This window comes from Lycium barbarum, chromosome 4 (assembly GCF_019175385.1).
Source record: "Lycium barbarum isolate Lr01 chromosome 4, ASM1917538v2, whole genome shotgun sequence".
Classification (NCBI taxonomy): domain Eukaryota; kingdom Viridiplantae; phylum Streptophyta; class Magnoliopsida; order Solanales; family Solanaceae; genus Lycium; species Lycium barbarum.
This window is the reverse complement of record NC_083340.1, coordinates 18592122-18615294: the sequence shown is the minus strand read 5'-3', so window position 1 is coordinate 18615294 and position 23173 is coordinate 18592122. Positions and strand designations below refer to the sequence as shown.

At 37.0% G+C, this 23173-nt stretch overlaps 1 protein-coding gene across 2 annotated transcripts; it reads right to left on the bottom strand.

Moving 5' to 3' along the window:
- Nucleotides 1-831: 831 nt before the first annotated feature.
- LOC132635462 (nudix hydrolase 3-like) lies at nt 832-22824 on the bottom strand. Of its 2 annotated transcripts, XM_060351864.1 has the most exons (23): nt 22733-22824; nt 22572-22637; nt 21100-21234; nt 20036-20215; nt 19123-19200; nt 17921-18017; nt 11497-11630; nt 10976-11057; nt 10010-10096; nt 8305-8411; nt 7577-7748; nt 7260-7501; nt 7107-7188; nt 6233-6298; nt 5980-6057; nt 5797-5892; nt 4472-4578; nt 4189-4357; nt 3922-4005; nt 2800-2894; nt 2618-2708; nt 2393-2539; nt 832-1249 (listed from the first exon to the last, which is right to left on the bottom strand). In XM_060351864.1, exons 1-23 carry the CDS (start codon nt 22807-22809, stop codon nt 1187-1189), a joined length of 2535 nt encoding a protein of 844 aa, XP_060207847.1. In that variant the 5' UTR covers nt 22810-22824; the 3' UTR covers nt 832-1186. The 2 variants fall into 2 exon arrangements, with proteins under 2 accessions (XP_060207847.1, XP_060207848.1); XM_060351865.1 differs by lacking the exon at nt 22572-22637.
- Nucleotides 22825-23173: the final 349 nt, after the last annotated feature.

Sequence of the window (23173 nt, the reverse complement as noted above, 5' to 3'; positions counted from 1 at the left end):
CTTGTATAAAAGTGTATGATAATGTCTAAGAGGTGTTTATACACACTTTGACATTGGTATATACTATTATACAAACTTATACAAGAGGTGTTTATACACACTTCTACTTTGTATAAAAGTGTATAAGGTGTTTATACACATTTAGTTAAGTCTGCCCCATAAGACATAACTAGAAAAATACTTTTAGTTAAGACTTAACTAAAAGTTTGCCCATAAGTATGCCAGACCCGGCATAAACTTGTTAAGGAATTACCAAAGTTATGCCGGATCCGGCATACTTATGCCAAGTCTACCCATAAGGCATGAGTATGCCAGGTCCGGCATAACTTTGATAATTCCTTAACAAGTGTATGCCTGCCGGACCGGCATACACGCGACCCAAACCCTGCCCTGCAATTTTTTTTTTTTAATTTATGCTTGAGCAGAGATTTGAACCCAGAACCTCATGATTAATACGTGAACGCCCAGGGTTGCAACGCGAAGGGTAAAAATTAAAGACCAATAGTATGAGGGGCATAATTTAAAGACCACAAATATGAGAGGCAAAATTTAAAGACCACCCCAAAAGAAGGGCAATCCGAAAAAATGATTTTATCATTTATAAGTGGCAGTTTTATGTGCTGATCTCTTCAAAATCCACATGTTAAAATGTGATCTCAAATTTTCACAACAAAATATTAGAAGACTCCACTTGATCTCGCACTGAAAAGCATCACCGTCGCTCTACAGAATTTTTACACTTTGCAGTAGTAAAATCTCTGTTCTAAACATATATACTCAAACTGACCAATCTTGCTCCAACTTCAACTAGCACGTAAAACAAGAAGCGGATATGCAAAGCACAGTTTTAACATATTGTTCACGGTTCTAGGTAATATAAAGTGCATTACTGAAAAACAAAAGCTTATGCATTACACAGAACTGCAGAAAAGAAAACTGGGACATCAAATCGTCACTCAACCTAGGGCATGGACGTTCATATTTGCAGAAGTACGTGTATACACATTACCGAGGGGAGAAGATTATGACATCCTTATTTTGGAAATAAAACATTGTGAAGAAAATCATATGTTTTATTTTGCTTATGAATACTAGTTTTGGAGGGTGCATTAGCCATGCGAACAACATTCACAGAAGCAGGCTGAGGCTTCTGCTGCAAAAGGAAGGTGGGGGGGAATGATAGTCTTCAATTGATCTCGCGTAAAATTTGGTTAGCAATGGGAAAATCAGGAACAATATCAACCGGAACCTGAAATTAAAAGGAGGAACAAATGAACACGTCAGTCTAGGATAAATATATTTTTTGATAAGGTAAAAGAAATTCCTAGACTGACAGGTTGATTCCCTATTTTATGCAAACTATACATATGAAGGCTTAAACCAAGATTTTGGCATTGCACTGAGGCACCAAACTAGAGAACAGAAATTTTGTGGACACAAGTAGAAAACAGCTGCTCTTTATACATTCTATCTATCACAGTATTTTCTCTGTCCAGGGCAAGGCCATTGAATCCTTTGCTTTAAGCCTCAAAATTACTCCGACACACACGCACACACAATTTGTATAAATGATTTTAAATAATAAAAGGTTTCAAATTTTATGTTTTGTTGGGATTTGGTTGAGGTTGTTCGGATGAGTTAGTAAAATATTACAGTAAGTTTTACATTTACGTTCTCTTTTGCTTATGATTTTTCCTCCTCCATATACATTTATTCTTTTCCTATTTCTGCCAATTTCACTTCTCCAAATGCGACTCAGTTTTCTCAGCTATTCCCCTTTAACATACTGTTTCAGTGGATTCTGAATGACCCCAATGTGTCCATTCAGTTTTTGTAAGTAATTCGTCTCATTAATACATGAATTTTATTAAATAAGTTTAAGGCCTCTTATTAAGGTTGGCTTTAGACCATAAATTTCATTGAGCTGCCTCAGTTTAAGGCCTATTATGATGATATGTTACGATTGTTAGTTTTCAAAAAAAAAAAAAAAAAAAAAAAAAAAAAATATATATATATATATATATATATATATATATATATATATATATATATATGTTACGATTGCAGATATTAGCAATACTCCATTTAAAATTTATCCTTGGAGTTTAGCTGCTTGAGAACACGGAAGACACTCAATGATAAGGTCAAGCTATTTCCCTTTCGATGGGTACGGTCATATGCTTAATACACAGATCATGATGTTTCATCAACAAATACCTATTTAGGTCAAATCTCTGTTCATTAACGCCACGCTATTAAAATAGTGAAATTAATGGTATAAAGGCACCCAAACTTGAATGTCAGAAATTAGACAAAAGTAACTTAGACCAGTTGCACTCGGCATTCAATTACTAGAATAGCTATTGGTGATAACTAAATTTAGGGATTATACCTGAACAGTCTCCAGTTTTTCCAGTGCGCATTTTAGTGGTGGTGTCATCACACCATATTTCTGAAGAAGTGTTCTAGCAGCTTCTTTGTCGCCTCTTGCTTGTATTGTGAGAATTTCTCTGCTCAAGCTCGCAACACTATCTTCAACCTTCGAATAGAAGCAAAACAGTGATTTCATTGGAAGAACTGAGTGAAATGTGAACCAGCAATTCCTATTATCTCATACCTTTTCAAAGTCAATGGCAAATGTTTCATCAGGACGCAAAATAAATGCGCCTTTCTCAAACAAATAATTAAACTGCAATGCCTGTCCTTTCCTGATTGTGTTTGAAAAATTAAAGACTGGTGAGAACAATACAATGTGGAAGGTAAAGACAAAAGAGGATGGCAAGTGACAACAATGCCTACCCATGAGCTTCCTTTAATCCAAAGCGTACTGAGCGGAAACATCCAGCAAGAAAAGAGACATACATTGACTTGGCCAGGCTCCTTGGTAGCAAATCCTAGGCCATATAAAACAAAGATCATTGTCTTTTGATTTTGATTATCATAAGGGAGAGATAATGTAATTTCGGTATTCATTTTCAAAATTGGATGATCTTATGAACTTCTAGTACATGTTACTTCAGCCAACCACATCACATATACTTTCCAGTTGCCACAAGTTTGTACATGTGAAGGCAATAACATAGCTAATAGAACATCAAAAATTCATCTAAGAAGCGATATTCTACCAAATTCATAAACTAACTACTGTCCTATGGAATATAATCTTCCACTTTTCTGATGATCCCTCGCTCCTTGCGAAGACTAAAAAAGGCAACAAGATACTTTTAAAACTCTGCATTTAAAATTTACGAAAGAATAAGTTGGGGCAGGAAATGAGCCCCAAAAAGTGAAAAGGCTAAAAACTTATACGAACCATTAGAAGCTCATCCGAGAGTATAACATGATTTAGTATGTACATGCATAAAAAGTCAATTACTTGGTTTCAACAAGGATTGGACAAACTGGACTTTGTTGGAGGGTCTATGGGCTGTGTAAATAGATGCAAAAGTCTCTCTAATAAAGATGTAATTCATATGGAGACCTTCTAAAGTATAAGCTACACAATATTTCTTGAAGTAAAAAGATAATTGCACAACGTTCATTTCCCTGAAAGATGATAGAGCAACCAATAAGTATATTACTGATATCTAATATGCGTCTAGTTTCGACCCTTAGTAATTTCTTTTGTTGCCACACTCCCTGTTTGCCAATCAGATCCATATTCTATTTGGACTCCAAAGAAACATATTTTCAACCAAAAATCTCAATTTGTAAAGGTTGCATTTTTTCAAAGAGGTAAACCACAATATTCTACTTCTCTTTCCCTTAAAAATAAAACATAAAGTATATTTTCCTCATTAGACCACAAAAACAGAAATTAAAACTAAGAAAAACAATGTAAGTCAGCTAGTCTTCAAGCAAAATAGTAGCTCCATATGCAAGAGTGAACTGTTCTTAATCAGCTGTCATTTAGTTTCTTACCCTGTCCATTAGAAACCTAAGAGCCCAAAGCCCAACAATATCTGCCTTTGCTTCTTCTAGTGATGAATGAAGTTCTTGCAGCTCCTATAATAAGGTACAGGAGAATGCTATGTCAAGATGATATGAAAAAAGATGAAAAAGACAATATTTGGAAAAAATAAATGTCTAGAAGTAATGAGATGGAATCTGATTCTTTAAACAACAATTAGAAGAACAGTGACAGAAAAGGCCATGAATCTGGAGAAATAAAGCATAGTTAAAACTGACTAGTCTGACTGTCGACTTCTGTCCATTTGGAAGTGTGATTGAGTGAGGCCCGATTCCATGGCAGCATTCATGACAAATTGTGTGTGTAAAGAAAGATTCGAAGTCCACAAACTCTCGTTGTTCTTCCATAATAGACACATCAGCTATAGGCTTAAGGATCAGCTTGAACCTGAACAAAGAACCAGAGGAAGTACATTATATAAGCATGTCACAGGGGCCTAAAACTGTTTGTTTGATCAGTGACATAGGAAATCACAGGAAGCGGCGGAAAAGGAATTCGTACTTTGCTTCTGAAACATTCTTAAGCATGACCATTGACGATCCTCGATCTTTCACAATACGTTCATCATTAGGAAGATTAAACGCAACTGTTTGAGGGCCCTTCACATCCTGACAAAGAAAGGAACCTCTACACATTAATGGTCTCTAACCGGAAGAGATTTGTTTAGTGGTCTTTATTCCCACTTTTGTATAATGTGATTTTGGTGAGAAAGAAATGAGGTTACTTTATAAGAACGAACTGGCTGTGCTGAATTATTAGCAAGAAAACAGAACAATGCTTTTCTTATAGAAATTTTAGCATCAGTTCTTATAAGGCTAACACTCACTTCATGTGCGATCAAAACAACAACTTGCAACTTGTCAAACAAAATATATGTTATACATTGGGTTAGCTTGGAAGTTCTTAATCCAAGTGTATGTTTACATTGTTCCCATTTCAGCACCTGAGTTTTCAGTAAAAGATACAACATTCTGACTCTAGTTTTTAAGGAAAGAAATCCAACTAAAGAAGAAATCAAAGAGAAACAATTTTAAGCCTATTTCTTCGGTAAGTGGAGTCAGATAAAAGAGGCCCCCCATTTGTCGTTGAAAAGTCCAGATATTTATTTTCTGACTCTGTAATCTTCTTCATCAACTGTTAATGCTAACTTTTGAAATTAATAAAATCTTAGCTTACTTTTACCCCAAAAAGTTAAAGAAAAATCATGGTCCTCCCCCTACCCCATTTTTTCTCGACTGACTTTTATAGTCTTTTTTTTTTTTAATTATTCAATTACGCAGACAATTTCTGAGTGATGTTGTATTAGCAAAAAGGGGCCTCAATACAGCAAAGCTTTGCAGCTACGTTATAGTCTTAAATCTTCATTTGGTGCTACAACAATTTTCATCAGTAAAAGTATCCTTTCCCTGCATTTCCACCCACTTTTACACAGGAAAAAGCTTGATATTATATGAAATTAAAATAAAATAAGATAAAATTATCCCTGCCTCCCTTTGCGTCCCTAAATCTTCAATGCTTATTCTCCCTTTCTTTCAGTCTAACAATGTGCAGTATTGTTCCACCTCATCCATCAAAAGAGCAGAGATCTCAAGATGTACTCAAAAGAAGGCTTGAAGTATAATCCCTATACCTTTGGAAAATATCTTACTTTGTGAAGACTTGAGGACACTATCACAGACACAAACTCATAGTACATATGTAACATTTTTATCTGGCATTTTCTTCCCAAACAATGCAGTTCTAAGTTAAAGATATGACAACATTTCATTTTAGATGAGTTGCATGAGGAAAAAGATTTAAATGAAAATGTAATGACAAAAACTCACCCCTGCATTGTAAAGAAGCTGGATAACCCGGATGGGGGCAGCTGTAACATCTTCTGACTTGTAAATATTGTCCATTGGAAGATTCTTCTCCAAAACCTAGAATATCTTATTTTCAGCAGGTAACAGAGGAAATAAAGAAATTATGGAGTAAAAGCTGATCTAGAATGGGAGCTCTACAGGCACCTGCAGATGATCACCAAACAATTTGAGTTGAGCTGTTGCTTTGTCATCACGGACTCCTATAAATGCCTCAAATGTTGCCTAGCAGATAAGATGACATTAGTTACATGTATCAAAAGTTTGATTCTCATTATCAAACAAGCAAGCCAATGCGGCACTACACCAAATAGTAAGTTTGAGCATTCTGGATCAAGGCAGCAAATTAGAATCACAGTAGAAATTGTAAGCAAGGATTGAGTTTAAATTTAGATGATACCTTGTATCCAAAAAGTGCATCTTCATAAGTTTCATACGGGCCAATGGTGACATCCAACTTGGAGTCCTTCATTAGTTAGAAAGCAAAAGAACATGTCAGCTATAATAATGACTGTCAAACCCAGAATTAAAGCACATATAAGTGCCACATACTGCTTAAATAGCAAGCTGAAACTCATCAAGGGCTTTTTTTTGACATCAAGTTATTTAACTTGGGAAGAGTTGGAAGAACCAACACATTAAGGAATTATGAAGGAGATTGGTCCCACAGTTTAACTAAATGCGTTTAGAGAACAGAGCAGACACCAGTATCAGGTTAATAAGTTTCATACTTCCCCTTTCCAATCGTCAATCTTGTCTTAAAGTTATACTATGCTAAGCCTAATAAACAAAGTAAAGACAAACAACTGAATTTGATGATCCTAATTTTGCTATTTCAGCCCTAGCTCATGAAGCATTTGAAAAGGAAAAAATAAATAAACGACAGCCCAAAAACATAAGCAGAAAATCAATGATATACAAGGAAGAAAACGATTTCATTATATCATGGACATTGCTTATGTCAATTCCCAAGTTTAGATACTAAAGTTGGCAATTTATTGGTAATGAATTTGACTAGTTTTGCTGCTTCCCATTCTGCCAGCACTATCTTACTCAACAGTTCGAAGAATTAAATGAAAAGTTGCTCAAATTATTAAAGTTAAAGCATAGTCTTGTGTACGATTAAATTTCAGCTATAGGCTTTTGAAGCCATTGCAGAAATGCCTACCCATCAGCTCAAAGAAAATAAAGAAAAGTCACCCAAGATAGATCTTCATAAAATTATAGTTTCAACATATGCACTACGGACAGATAGGCAGTAGTAGCATACTGACCAACTCCATCCAGGCGATATCTGAATCATAGTAGTCATTTGAAAGGAAGGCATCAGCCTTGCTATAAAGAAGTCTCTTCAAACTGAAAAGAAGAGCAATTTACTAAGTCAACCTGTATTCAACACAATTAAGTACCTAAAACAAATCAAATACCTAGATGAGCTGGCCGTATCTCCTGCTTTACGAAGTAAGGTGGCTGCTTCAGCAAGGAGAGAATTGTACTCTTGAGAATAAGGAACCACATACAGATCTTGAGAAGAGCTAGTAACATTTCCCATTTTTTGGGATATTGAATCTTCAAAAAGCAATTCACTATGCCTTCTAATAACATTGAAAAAGCCCATTGCTTCTTCCTGTTTATCTTGTTGAAGACTATCTTTCCATAAGTTGAATTCCTAAAAGAAAAAGGTTTAGAAAAAAAGTGTAAAGACTATTTTTACAGCATATAACAAAGAATTTCCATGGTATACCATTTTGTCCATATCTGGTGGATAAAAATTTGCACCAGGAGGTTTCGCAGCAGGAAATGCTGTTCTGTATTCAAAACCCTTCCAACCTGGTACAGGCTTTGTTGCCTTCGGAGGCAGCTTTACAGCTGAATCTGCAGTCGTCAAAAAAGCCTCATTTTCATCCAGGCAAGACCTAACAATGTAAGAGTGAGCTCAGAAAATTTCAATCAACAGTCACCTTGCAATAAATGAAGCCCCAATAAGATATGAAATTTCCGTTTGCATTCAAAGCAGGGGATTATGATACAGAAGTATACAGCAACAGATCATGACAAATAGTGCAACTGCAACCTTGAGCGATGGTGGGGCAAACCTCAATAAAGATGCTGAGTCCCTAAAAAAAGAGAGGAGGAGGGAGGGGTGTGGGGGGGGGGGGGGGGGGGGGGATGCAACACCTTGGGAATCTCACATCGGTAAAACACAGGAGATGTTGGATATATAAGGAAGCAAGCCTTAGACCGTAGGACAACTTCCCCGTTGTATGTATATAATAGTGACTAAGACAGAGCTATGTTGCTTGGTTCTGGTGTGGGCACCTGACACGGGTGAGGGATCTAGAAATCGGATTCATCATCGCCTAAATCTTAGGATTTAGAGATAAGAATAGGAGAATGGGCAAATAAAGACATAGAAACACAGAGATGACGAAGGTATCAGAGGGGGCATAGCTTTTCATAAGGAGAACATACCATGGACTTTTATTTATTACATAGTACATCCATTTCAACTTGTCCAAATGTGATTTGTCCGCGTTCTCCTTTAACCAGTCTCTCAAAGATGGATTGCTATACCAAACCTATATTATGGAATAAGAAAATGAAAGGAGCATATCAATACGAGAAATTCAGGTTCTCTATGAACCACTTCAAGCACTGATAACATCACATAATAACACAGCTTAGTCATATTTCTCATTGTGGAATTTATAGAAGGATCATTTTCATCTAGTTTGAAAGAACATAACACGGGACTAGGAGTGTTCATAAGAATGAAAACAAGCGCTTTGCAACTCTCTCCTACAAACCTACAATTAGATGAAGGAAATTTTCATTTTCTCTTGGACAAAATAATAGAAGAGTTATGAAGGCACCTTAAAAATGCAAGGAATCATTTAAGTTGACCCTCAAAATCTCAGGTTGGATATGTCAAATGTAAAATGGTTAAACTTAATCTGTATTTAATTATAGAATATATACTTACCTTACTAGGTTCGAGTCGTGGAAACAGCCTCTTGCAGAAATGCAAGGTAAGGCTGCGTACAATAGACCCTTGTGGTCCGGCCCTTCCCCGGACCCCGCGCATAGCGGGAGCTTAGTGCACCGGGCTGCCCTTTTTATACTTACCTTACTAAGCCTTGAGGATATTACATGTCATATTTACATAGTCTAAGGTTCCTATATAAGGAGCTCCTTCTGTACATTGTTAATCATCAATTCAACATGTTTTCTCCTTTTATAGCCTCTACCATCTTCATAAAGATGGTAACTAACTAGTTAAGAAGTACAATTCTTTACGTAATATTATGGTCCTTATTACGAGAGATTGCTAGTTGTACCTCCCTTCCTGCACCCATTTTTAGATAAGGTAAATAATTTATTTTTTTTACAATAAAAAAAATATATATATTATTTACCTTATCTAAAAATGGGTGCAGGAAGAGGTACAGCTAGGAATCTCTCGTACAACTAGTTTTCTTCCAACATCAATAATATTATTTAAGGTAAATAATATTATTGATGTTGGAAGAAAACTCCCGTATACAAGCAGCATACCCAAAAAATAGAGAACCTACATCAATTTCTTTGAAATGAATCAAGGTCAAATGTTTACTAATTTCTTTGAAATGAATCACCAATAATGACTCGGTAACACATGGTTTGAAACTCCCGTACCCATGTTAAAGAAAAGTCAAATGTTTACTAATTTCACAGAAATGCATCAGCAATAAAGACTTGGTAACACATGGTTTTAAACTAGTCTAATGCACCAGGATAAAAACCACTAGCCTATCTCTGACTGACACAACCAAATCCCATCCTTCAGCTTGATTATGATTCATTTTGATGTGCATCATACAAACTTAGGTATGTTTAAGCCCATTATTTCCTATACAAGATGACAACAACATGCATTATAAGTGATGACAGAGATGATAACGCCATCCATTAGAGTTATGTCCTCAAGATTTTACATCACCGCCGACAACCCTACACCAAAAAGGGAACAGAAAAAAAGAATTTGACTTCTTGCTTCGTCAAAATATAAGACCTATGATAGAAATTAACAAAGATTATTGCAGAAACATAGTACACTACTTGCTTATCTAAACTGATATGCACTCAACCTTTTATACATCAGAATTTGAGCTCGCAGTAAAAGACATTGTGATTATACCTGCAGATGAAAGATCTTGTCCATGATTGTTGCAGCTTTAACAAGTTGAGGTAGTGCTTCTTTGTCTGCTGCACTCAGCCCGGTCAACTATACAAAAAAAGATAGCTTCAGTGACCACCATTTAAGAGAAGCCATAACTGTTTCACTAACTCAATTTTGTCTTTAACTAAATTGTGTACTTCTGACGCACAGAGACACATATAGAAGATAGATGAGAAGCCTCCACAAGACCAGAGCAGCAGCATTTTTAACCGGTAGAAACCAGAAAAAGAAAGAATAAAAGAAACGACATACACAAATGGAAATGGTCATTTCTTTTTTTCTTTTTTTTTGATTGTTTACAAAGATCATTTCTTTTTTTGTGAATACCGAACAAGATGAGATCCCGTCACACTCTTGAAGAATATGCAAACAGCTGAAATCTGACGCTTCAGAACTATAGGCAGTAAGTTGTCACTGTTAGTCTAGTTTTCGCTAAATTTTTTTACCTAAAAATAAGAACTACACAACGGTGTCCAGGAAGCCAAAGAAAAAACTCAAAAGTTCAATGACTAACATTAACCTGTTGGTCCAATCTCCAGATCAATAAAAGGAATGTGAATTCATTAAAACAACCTAAGATATCACCTCCTCACCAAAACAATAGTCCTACTTCCCTTTTTGGATTAGCTTATAAGTGCTTTCAAGGATAACTAAAATATATAGTGCTTAGAGCTAAACACGCCACCAGTTCACTAATTATGATAGATGCTCTGTACTCAGTTTCTTAATTTCCTTACAGTCAGTGTAGATATAAAGATATGCTGATTCATGAGCAAGCTAAAGCCTCATCCAGAAAATTCCTTCCCCCACCACCACACACACACATGATAGCAAGAAGCAAATTTGGAGAAGAGAGCAGTCTCGCATCAGATTTTGTGGTCAAGATTAACTGTAAGAATGATCAACATGATTTAGAATTGAAACCTCTGCAGAGAGAGAAGTACTAGCATATCGGTTTAGCTGCTTCTCAAGAGACAAACTTCTAGCTTCAGCATTTTCCTTGTACCTGTAGATATTCCATACCAGCTAGCTCAGGTGCACAAAGTACGACAGGATTAATATGCGATTGATTAAGACAGAAACCTGAAGGTTTCAAGTAGATATGGTTACAGCAAGACAAAGTTCACAACGTAAAAGGAAACAAACCAAGTTTGGAACATAGGACACAGAAACAATCTCATGCATAATTTATGGATAAGTTATATGCAATTAAGATAACAGGTAATAAGGAAAGTTTCAAACTAATTACAGAAACACCGTCGAAGTAGGAAAAAACTGAAAATATATTTAAACGGCACCTAAAAGGAACTTATATTTACGGAAATCTCAAGTAACCATTCGATAAGAAGAAACGATTAGGCAGTTACATAACTAGAACATTTTCTCAGAAGAAACGGTTAGGCAGTTACGTAACTAAAACTTTTCTACTTTATATAATACAATACCTTTTCTCAATTATCGTAAAGAGCTGACCGTATTCCCCATTCACATCATAAGGCACATAATCAGGATGTTCTTGAGCAAGCACTCTTCTGTACTCCTCACAAGAGATATATTTTACAGCTGAAACTTCTGATTCCTACCAAGAAAAGAAATGTCAACAGTGACAATTTTCACTTATGGTGCAACAGAGTTATTTATTAGCACTTTTACTCGCAGTCAACAAACAAGCTTTCAGAAGCTTATGGTATTGGATCTTCATGGGATAGTAAAACTAAAGAAATTATACAGCATTCTACTTCACTTTTTCACCTACTTCACATTTACAGCATTTTAAGATGTTAGGATTTGAATCCCAAATCCGACCTTTGTAAGCAGGTTCCCAGGAAAGATTGGAGGGTTACAGCTGGACCACTTAAATACCAACCTCCTTAGACAGAACCTACTTACGTCGTGATGTAAGCGAAGAATAAATAGCACACACAGATTTATAGTGGTTCACCCTCAATGTGAGAGCTACGTCCACGTTGCTGCTGCAGATCTTATTAAAGAAGAAATATTACAAGTGTTTACAAAACTCAACCTCACAACCCCAATCCCAATTACACTCAAGAATTTTTTTTTTTCTTTGGGATGTGTTGTCTTCTTCAATTTTTGGTGTATTAGAATGAGAAGAAATGCCTCTATTTATAGTTGAGATTTCAAGCAAAAAAAAAATCTCTACTTTCACTTTCGGCTAACATCATTATGATGTCTCCACTTTCACTTTCGGCCGACATCGTCATGATGTCTCAACTTTCACTTTCGGCCGACATCGTTATGATGTCTCAACTTTCACTTTCGGCCACTTTTCTTCTTTCCCACATGGGTGGACCTCAACCCAACAATTCTCCCACTTGAAGGCTAATTTTAATTTGTCTTCATACTTTGATCGATGCAGTAGCTCTTTCCTAGTTTCATACTTCGTGCAGGCCAACTGAAGCTAAACATAGCTTCAGTTTGTCTATCGTCACTGCCTTTGTCACACCACCGTTGTCAGCATCAACATACCCTTGCAATCCTGTTTTTGATTTTCGAAAATACAGAGCTGAACTCGAGCTGCCTTTCAGATATCTGAATATCCACTTCACAGCCTCCCAGTGTTGCTTTCCCAGATTGCTCATAAATCGGCTGACAACTCCCACTGCATGTGCAATGTCTGGCCTTGTACATATCATTGCATACATAAGACTACCGATTGCAGATGCATGAGGTATCTTGTCCATCTGCTTCTTCTCATCCTCGATTTTCGACGACTGATCCTTTGACAACCGAAAGTGTCCAGCCAAGGGAGTGCTGACTGGCTTGGCATCATGCATGTTGAACCTTTTAATAACTTCCCTCACATATTCTTCTTGTGAGAGTTTGATGCCCTTCTTGCTTCGGTCTATTCTCATCCCAAGGATTTGCTTTGCAGCTCCCAAATCCTTCATTGCAAACTCTTCCGATAACCCTTTTTTCAACCGATCAATCTCCTATCGGTTTGCTCCTACGATTAGCATGTCGTCGACATAGAGTAGCAGTATCATGTACGAGTCTTCAAATTTCTTGAAGTAACAACAGTGATCTGCCTCGCACCTTGAAAAATCAGCTTTCTTCATAAAGCTGTCAAACTTTAAATACCACTGTTTTGGGCCTGTTTTAGTCCGTACAGACTCTTTTGAAGTTTGCACACCAGATTCTCCTTTCCTTTGACTTTGAATCCCTCCGGCTGTCGCATGTAGATTTCCTCGTCTAGATCACCGTGAAGAAATGCAGTTTTCACGTCCATCTGTTGCAGATGTAGATTTTCCTTTGCTACCAGTCCAAGAACAATTCTGATAGTCACCATCTTGACTACGGGAGAGAAGATCTCCGTATAGTCGATGCCTTCTTTCTGTTGAAATCCCTTTGCAACCAGCCTTGCTTTATAACGCTTGCTTCCATTGGGTTCTTCCTTTATCCGATAAACCCATTTGTTTTGAAATGCCCTCTTATCCTTTGGCAACTCGGCTAACTCCCATGTATGATTTGCCAATAGTGAATCCATCTCATCTTTCATTGCCAGCTCCCACTTAGTCGATTCATCGACTTGCATTGCTTCTACATAACATTCCGGCTCCCCTCTATCAGTGAGTAGAATGTAGTTGAGGGATGGAGAGTACCTGTGAATCGGCTTCCTGATCCTGGATGATCTACGCAGTTCTGTGATTGGCGTCTGTTTATTTGTTTCAGAATCAGCACTTTCATCAGCACCTTCTCTGATTGTTTGTTCCTCTGCCTCGGTTGTACTTGGCTGCGGCTCAGGTGTCGGGAAGTCCCTCAAATCGACTATTTCCGATTCCTTGTCCTGACATTCTGAATTTTTTTGCAACTTGTCTTTGTACAGTACCTCTTCGTTGAAGACAACATTCCTGCTTCGGATGATCTTCCGATTTTGTTCATCCCAAAATCGGTAACCAAGCTCGGTGTCACCATAGCCAATAAAGTAACACTTCTTTGATTTTGGATCAAGCTTGCTTCTAGCCGTATCATCATTATGAACATATGATAAGCAGCCGAACACTTTCAGAAATGAAAGATTTACCTTCTTGCCACTCCAGACTTCTTCTGGAATTCTGAAATCCAAGGGAACTAACGGTCCTCGGTTAATTAAGAAGGCCGCGGTATTGACTGCATCTGCCCAGAATGTCTTGGGCAGTCCAGAGTGTATTCTCATACTCCGAGCACGCTCGTTCAACGTTCGGTTCATTCTTTCGGTTATTCCATTTTGTTGCGGCGTTCCAGGAATAGTCTTCATCATCTTGATCCCATTATCGGCACAGTATCGTTTGAAATCACCATCGGTGTATTCTCCGCCGTTGTCGGACCTCAAACACTTCAACTTGAGGTTTGTTTCATTCTCGACCATGGCTTTCCATCTTTTGAATACACTAAACACATCAGATTTATTTTTCATAAAGTAAACCCATACCTTCCTGGTTGAATCATCAATAAAGGTCACGTAGTAGTGTGATCCTCCAAGAGAGGGGACAGTGGTAGGTCCCCACACGTCTGTGTGCACCAATTCCAGCTTCTCGACCTTTAACTCCCTGCCTGCATTTGAGAAGCTTACTCGCTTTTGTTTTCCGAGAATGCAGCTCTCACACGTATAAAGGTCCACCGTCTTCAGCTCCGGAATTAAGCCATTTGTCACCAACAGCTTCATCCCCTTCTGACTGATATGCCCCAGCCGACAATGCCACAAATCTGTCTTCTTTGTGTTGTCAACCACAGCAATAGTATCACGACAGCTCGTCGTCATGTAGAGAGTGCCAATTTTCTTTCCTCGGCCAACTACCATAGCACCTTTCGCCACCTTCCAAGACCCATTACCAAAGTTGAGATCATATCCCTCATCATCAAGCTGACCTACTGAGATCAGGTTTCGCATCAGCTTTGGAACATGTCTAACTTTTGTAATCTTCCACGAGGATCCATTTGACATCTTCAAATTAATGTCTCCCGTGCCAACAACGTCTAGCGGCTCTCCATCGGCTAAATAAACTTTGCCGAGATTCCCAGCCACGTAGTTTGTCATTATATCTTGATGTGGGGTGGTATGAAAGGACGCTCCTGAGTCAAGCACCCAAGAGTCTATCGGGCTGTCAACCGATAGCAACAACGCGTCGCCAATGTCTTCCGTAGCAGCGTTGATTCCAGCCCCCTTGTTGTCCTCCTTCTTTGGCGCCCTACAGTTCTTCTTGAGGTGACTTGGTTTTCCACAGTTCCAACACTCAAGTGTTCGTCCTGGTCTGGATTGACCCCTGCCATTCCTTGACTTCGATCTGCCCCTATTTCGGTTGTAGTTTCTGTCATAATTTCTGCTTCTGTTTTCAACATTAAAAGCAAAACTCGTCGATGCCTCTCCAGAATCTGTCCTGCGCACCTCCTCAGCAAGGATACGATCCCTAACATCGTTGAACTTTAGTTTGTCACTGCCGACAGAATTACTAACCGCTACTCTCATTGGCTCCCAGCTATTTGGTAGGGATGCCAACAAAATTAGAGCTTGCACTTCATCATCGAAATCAATTTTTACCGATGACAATTGATTTATAATGGTATTGAATTCATTTACGTGTGCAGCAACATGAGCATTTTCCATCATCTTTAGATTAAATAGTTTCTTCATGAGAAATACCTTATTATTTGCCGAAGGTTTCTCATACATGTCAGACAATACCTTCATCATATCTGCGGTGGTCTTCTCCTTTGCCACGTTGTGAGCAACGTTCTTTGACAGCGTCAGCCGAATGACTCCCAGAACTTGTTTGTCGAGGAGATCCCAATCTGCTTGCTTCATCTCCTCTGATTTCGGACTCAGAGGTTCATGAAGCTTTCTGCCATATAAATAATCTTCAATTTGCATTCTCCAGAACGCAAAATCTGTACCATCGAATTTACCGATGTCGTGCGTCGTACCATCTTCGCCTCCCATCGTTTCTAAATCACAACACAACTTGTTGCTCTGATACCAGTTGTTAGGATTTGAATCCCAAATTCGACCTTTGTAAGCAGGTTTTCAGGAAAGATTGGAGCGTTACAGCTGGACCACTTAAATACCAACCTACTTACGCCGTGACGTAAGTGAAAAATAAATAGCACACACAGATTTATAGTGGTTCACCCTCAATGTGAGAGCTACGTCCACGTTTCTGCCGCAGATCTTATTAAAGAAGAAATATTACAAGTGTTTACAACACTCAACCTCACAACCTCAATCCCAATTACACTCAAGAATTTTTATTTTTTTTTCTTTGGGATGTGTTGTCTTCTTCAATTTTTGGTGTGTTAGAATGAGAAGAAGTGCCTCTATTTATAGTTGAGATTTCAAGCAAAAAAAAAAAATCTCTACTTTCACTTTCGGCCAACATCATTATGATGTCTCCACTTTCACTTTCGGCCGACATCGTCATGATGTCTCAACTTTCACTTTCGGCCGACATCGTTATGATGTCTCAACTTTCACTTTCGGCCACTTTTCTTCTTTCCCACATGGGTGGACCTCAACCCAACATAAGATTCACTTTTTGGACTAATGGGTGTATGTAGGTCACATATGTAAAACTCATGAAAAGTATTACTTCTACGTAGAGGTCAAATACATGGGTGCAAGACACATGTAAAACACATGAAAATTATTACTTTTAGTGGAGGTTAAATACATGGTAAAGCACCTAACTTCAAGTCTTTTTCATGGGGAAGTAAAAGATGAATGAGTAGTAGTCTAGAGTGGGTGTCAGAGCAAGCCATGATCTAGGTAAGACTTAAGAGAATCTACAGACTAGCTTAACACAATTAGGCACCGGCAGACTTTGAGATAGCAGACCCATTTTAAGTATCAATATAATCATTGAGTGGCCCTGGAGTGGTTGAATTGAATAATTCAAGTGGGTGCTTGAGCGCTAGACAGAGAAGCAACACCTGAATGGAAGAGGAGAGAGTCATTAGCATGAATGGTCGCTGAAGAAAAGAATGATGCATAAACTGTCACTCCGAAGTTTCTTGCAACCTTCTCCCTAGTCGAGTTTCTTGCACTACGTTTGAATTTCCAAGGAGCGAAAAGATATATGTTCTTTTACTTGATTGGCAGCGAGAGGAGCAATTCAAACATCTCATGATTTAAATATAATGGAGGATTATAGATGTCAACTGCTATTTTATGTGCAAAAATCCAGGCAAAGACGTGGATAATCTCCTACTGCATTATCAGGTGACAACTCGCTCCTCGTGGAAGATCTTGAGATGGTTGAGGCTACAATGGACGATGTCAGGCACAGTGAAAGAGGCATTCTCCAATTGGGCCATTAGATGAAGGAAGAGAAAAAGAAGAAGCTGCCCACTAGCATTCCCCTTACAAAAAGAGAGAAATTAGTAAAAATTTTGAAAGGATAGAAATGAATTTACATTCGAGGAATAACCTCACTTTTAGTTTTTTTTCCCTTGTACACCATGAGGTTTCATTAATTGGGTGTTTCCATAACGAAACATATTCTTCTATAGGTTCTATATCTTTTGGTATAAAGCTTCTATATGGGAGATTTTTCGCATACAACAACTACAACATACCCAGTGTAATCCCACAAGTGGGGTCTGGATGGGAGATTTTTCCCATCATTATTAAGATTAGTTACCTTATCAAATTACAAAGAAATGACTAATCTATAAAATTTTAAGAATTCATCTCCGACATCACTTAAGATAAAAGAGAAACTGGAAAAATGTTACACTTAAATACAGAATTCTGTTTCCAATAAATGAACAATAAACCTACGGCAAAACCTGAGATACCAAGTTACGAACACAAAGTAATCTCAGCAAGTATCAAAGCAACTACCAGATCACTTAATTGGAAAGAAACATACTGACCTGAAGAGTAAAGGCCTCCAAAGGAATCGGATCTATTGTTGTCACCAGATATACATCATTGTATTCATTGTTGATGAACTTTCCATCATTGACAGTGCTGCAATTTATTGTGACATTCAGCATACTCCAATGACTAACAGATACTCATGCTTTCAAGAACAATAGAATGAGAAAATATCAGTGAAGTGATGATTAGACGTGTTCCAGAGTTTTTTTTTTTTTTTTTTTTTTTGAAACAGAGACATGTTCCAGAGTATATGTATTATTTTCTTTTTTTCCTGGTTGGTTATGATATCACTATCACGAATGTATTTGATTTATCCCAAAAGAAGAAAAAAAAAACTATCAAGAAAGTGCTCCAATAGTTAAAGTCCACTAAATTGCGTATAGCGTAAAAGCCTTGGAAATTTGGGCAAAATGGACACAGACATTGGAGCAACACTTGAGAAATATGTACTTCAATTAATGTTTTTAGAAAATGAAGATATGTACTTCAAGTATTAGTTTACATCAAGGTAATAACCACATATTATAGATATGCTTGAGTTATACTGCAAAATAGAATTATACTATAGTCTAGTCCACTGGATCAAATAAGAACATAAGAACCAATAACTCACAATAGGCAGATGGACCGCAAATTTAATGACTGAGTTTCAAACACACGGCCAAAACCATAGCATGCTCTGATCTAGTAGGAGTTAATTAGTGATAGTCTTACTCAACAACAACATACCCAGTGAAATCCCACACCATGGTGTAAAGTGATAGTCTTACTCGATAAGGAAAAATGATGGGATTAAAACCTTATGAACATTTCCTGTACTTTAGCTATCAATAGTTTCTTTTCTTTGTTGTCCCACCTATATGCCATCAAGCTCCCTGACAGCCCAAGGTGCATATGACATAACAACAACAACAACAAGCCCAGTATAATCCCACCATGTGGGGAAGGTGCATATGACATAACAAACATCAAAAATCAGCTGTATTATTCAATTGCAGAGAAAAATACTGTCATATATAATGAGATATTATTTATAAGTTGAGAGATAAAGGAAGACATTTGTCCAGCAGAAATAACAAAGAAGATCCAACAAGGAGAAGCAGAAATTTGTAGCTCTGAAGCTAACAGGCAATAGCTACTGCTTAATACTGTATAAAAAGAAGACATGATCGAATTATAGCTTAAGTATACCAACCACTCTTGAAGAAAAACAAATATTAATTCAAATGCATCCTTCGGAAGAGTTACACCAAGTTCTTCTTGAAGCTCTCGCCTGCAAGATTGTATAAGTCAGCAACAGTACAAGCCCCGTCAGAAAAGCATTTAGAAGTGAGAAGTATGTATGCAATAACACAGGGGAGAGAACATTCAGCATTTCAAGGGGGTGTAAACTTTCACGCATAGACAATTATGCATGGTTATTCAGTGGTACCAAAGAACTCTCTTTACATAAGAAATGTGTTTTACAGAATATACCATATTTAAATATTTCTATAATTAAAGAGGTTTAGAAGCTGCAGTTCGCGTTTTTACAAGGTCAGTCGAAACAAAATGAAATCGTTGACACTTGAATGATCATATGCACTCCAAAATTGTAACAGCTGACCATTACTTAACAAATGAAATAAGCAAGCTGTAAGAGATGAGCATTTGGTAAAGTGTCAAATTTCATCAGCAAAGCTATTCCACTTTATGCAGCACGTGAAGTGTTTATCAATTTTTCTCTTTTGAAAGTTTAGAGAGAGAGAGCTTTATGATGGTAAAAAGTGTACAAGATAGAGAGCAAACAGTTATCATTTCGCTCATCATAAGACATATAGTGGGTTGGTTCATGATAGTGGTTTCTTCTTTTTAATTTTTATTTGAGAAAGAAAAGGAAGAACTACAAATCCGCTGGCAGATGAAAAAGGCAGCAATATAAAGAGACAGAACAGATCTGAAATTCGAGTGCCGCCATTAGCCATGAGACAAAAGTTACCAAATAATGGTTCAAGAACATGCACAAAACATTTTGCTAAGAATTTGCATGAGGCATCAACAGATTAAAGCAAACTCAGAAAAATAAATCCAGTCCATATGAAACTATATTTAGAAAGATGAAAATCTACATTGCTGAAATAAGAGATGAATCTCCAGCAGATATATGACCGGCGCTTGATATATCCCACTGACCAGCCCAGGAATCCTTGGAATCAGCACGTCGTTGGATAAGTAGTTCTTGTGTACTCTCAGCAAATATCCAAGTATGAACAGCTCGATGGTAGTCTCCATCTCTGTGAACATCCCCTCTGAACAACAAGTAGCACAGTTATGGTACCAAGACATCATTAGCACCATATGTTCCTTATAGCTAAAACTTGGAGAACAGAATTTACTGAGCTACAAGCCATACTTTTTTAACTATGAGCTTAAATTTATTGAATTTGTTAGTCAAAATCTGATAAATTAACTATCTTGCCACAATCATATTCACTTTTATCCTGTTTATTTCTTTTGGGAAAAAGCAATAACAGATGGAAAGCTGCTTTCTCCTACTAACCGAGTTCACTTTAAGACATAAAGGGGCTTCTTAGTCTTTGAAAATTATCTTCAAAGATTAATTAGAGAAGGCTCTCTTCCTGAGCAAACTATTCCAGCCCCAACTTTATACAGATGAAGGAATGGGCAAAAAGGTCCTATATACACCAAAATTTGATCCCTACAACCCAAACAAAATAAAAACATGCACAATTCAAGAACTCCAGTACTTATGTCAACATTCTTACTCCACTAAACTTTTGCATTCTGTTACTCTCACAAACCAGTAGACGCTACCAAAAGATATTGCTCTTCCCAATTTAGTGAGGAAAAAAAAAAAAGAAGGATTTAAAGCATAAAAACATTAAGTATTTCTTTTCTTCCACTATCAAGAACTCTGAAAAACTGTGTGTGTGAGAACTTGTTCATATTGCTAATTGTAAGTAAGTTGATGGACAAGTAAATACAGTCAATTTACAATCCATTCATATAGCAGACCCCAACTAATTTGAATTCAGTCATAGTTGTTCTAAGTAAAATCCCAATCATCAAACTCATAACAAGAATTCAAACTAATAAAAAGATAGAAAATTTAAAAAAAAAAATGATCAAAACTCATTATAATCCATATGACATTTGTTTTTATTATTGTTACCTGGGTTTAGAGATGCCAGTTTTTTCTCCAGTTTTTGTAAGGACGTCAAAATACTCTTCTTCATGTTGGGCAGCCATTGAAACTATGTTAAACTTTCTTTCAAACAAACCCAAGATTTTTTTCTTGATGAAATGCCTGTAAATGGGACAAATTATTTCCTTTAATTGCGGCTTAGAGATGCTGATTAATCAATTGGAAGGATTTGACGTGGAAAATGAGTGATTAAGTTAAAGTGCTTTATTCGTTAGATTCTCTTACTTTTGGTAAAGTATGCACTGTTAAAAGCACTCAGCTTATATGCTTTTTTTCAGCATTTTAGAGCGTTTTGGTTGGCCAGCTTATAAGTCATTTTGTACTTAAAATAAGTTGACCCATTTGACTTAGCTTAAAAAAAAGCAGAGCAATTTGCAGGATTAACTTTCGCTGGGGGTGGTCTTTAATTTTTACCCCTCAAAATGGTGGTCTTTAAATTTTGCCCGTCAGGCAGAATTTTGTAAAGTTTGTCTTGCGAAATTCTGCCTTATGAATTTTTTTTTAACTGAGTTGGGGTTTGAACTCACAATCTCAGGGTATTAGGCGAGGAGTAAAACTTAAAGACTACCAATTTGAAGGACAAAAATTAAAGACCACCCTAAATGAAGGCCAATCCGCACAAAAAAAAGCATCTTATAAGCTGAATGAGCTGCTTTTTTTAAGCCCATTCAAACAGGCTCTAAAAGTTGGGTAGCCCAACTTATTTTTTTTTTGGATTATAAGCTGCTTTTTTTTTTTTTTTTTGCGCGGATTGCCCTTTATTTGGGGTGGTCTTTAATTTTTGCCCTTCAAATTGATGGTCTTTAAATTTTACCCCTCGCTTAACACCCCAAGATTGTGGGTTCGAACCCCAGCTCAGTAAAAAAAAATCGCAAGATAGAATTTTTGCCTGAAGGACAGAATTTAAAGACCACCATTTTGAGGGGTAAAAATTAAAGACCACCCCCAGCGAAGGGCAATCCTGCAAATTTAAATGACCCAAAAAGATAAATGGGCTTTAGGTAGAGTCCGAAACTTAAATGACCCAAAAAGTCGGGTTTGAGATCAAAATAATCCATTAAAAAAAATTACATAAGTACCTCTTGCGCACTAATTTAGTGCGCAATAGGACTTAACTGTAAACATTGTGCACTAAATTAGTGCGCAATAAAGGATAATAAAAACCCTACCAGCTTTATTTTTCCAAGTTACTCTTCTTCACCATTTTCACTCTTTCAACATATTCAAAGCTCTGAAACGTCAAACTTTGCTATAAAACCCCGTGTTTGTGAATGTGGTCATTATTGTAAGCTAAGAACATTAAGGACCCAAGATAATCCATATATATTTGATATTGGTATTTAAAATATGTTACTTTTCGTGTAGGAAGAGGCCTTTCTTAGATGGTGATGATTGTCTAAATTATTGTGAGACATCATCAAGTGATAGCGAAAAATTACCGAATAATGCAGAAGTAACTAATGATGATGATGACGACGACGACGACGAAGAGGTCGGTGTTCAATCTGGTATGCAACAAGCACATTCAATTAAAAAAAATGATCAAAATTCATTATAATCCATATGACATTTGTTTTTCTTATTGATGTGTGGTTGTCACCTGAGTTTAGAGATGCCAGTTTGTTCTCCAGTTTTTGTAACCACGTCAAAATACTCTTCTTCATGTTGAGCAGCCATTGAAACTATGTTAAACTAATTTCAAACAAACCCAAGTTTTTTTCTTGATGAAATGCTTGTAAATGGGACAAATTCTTTCTTGTAAATGGGACAAATTCTTTCTTTTATTTGCGGCTTAGAGATGCTGATGAATCAAATTCTTCGACAATGGGACAAGTTAAGTGCTTTATTAGTTAGAATTCTCTTACTTTGGGTAAAGTATCCACACGGTTAAATTCTCTTACTTCCACAAGAAGACAATTGTGCTTTAGGTATATTTTCCAAAGTTTTCAATTTTTGGTCCAGAGCTAAATCTTTGAGAGGGGGTTTCATTGGATTTTATTCCCCGTAAAATTTTATATATAATACTAGCAAACTTTGATAT

Excerpts from the sequence above, each read along its gene's own strand:
- LOC132635462 (XM_060351864.1), bottom strand. The coding sequence starts at position 22,809 with ATGGCTGCTCAACATGAAGAAGAGTATTTTGACGTGGTTACAAAAACT. Across the intron at positions 22,638-22,732 it reads ACTGGCATCTCTAAACTCAG|ATTGAACACCGACCTCTTCG; the intron begins GTGACAACCACA and ends GTTGCATACCAG. Across the intron at positions 4,006-4,188 it reads AGAAGTCGACAGTCAGACTA|GAGCTGCAAGAACTTCATTC; the intron begins GTCAGTTTTAAC and ends ACCTTATTATAG.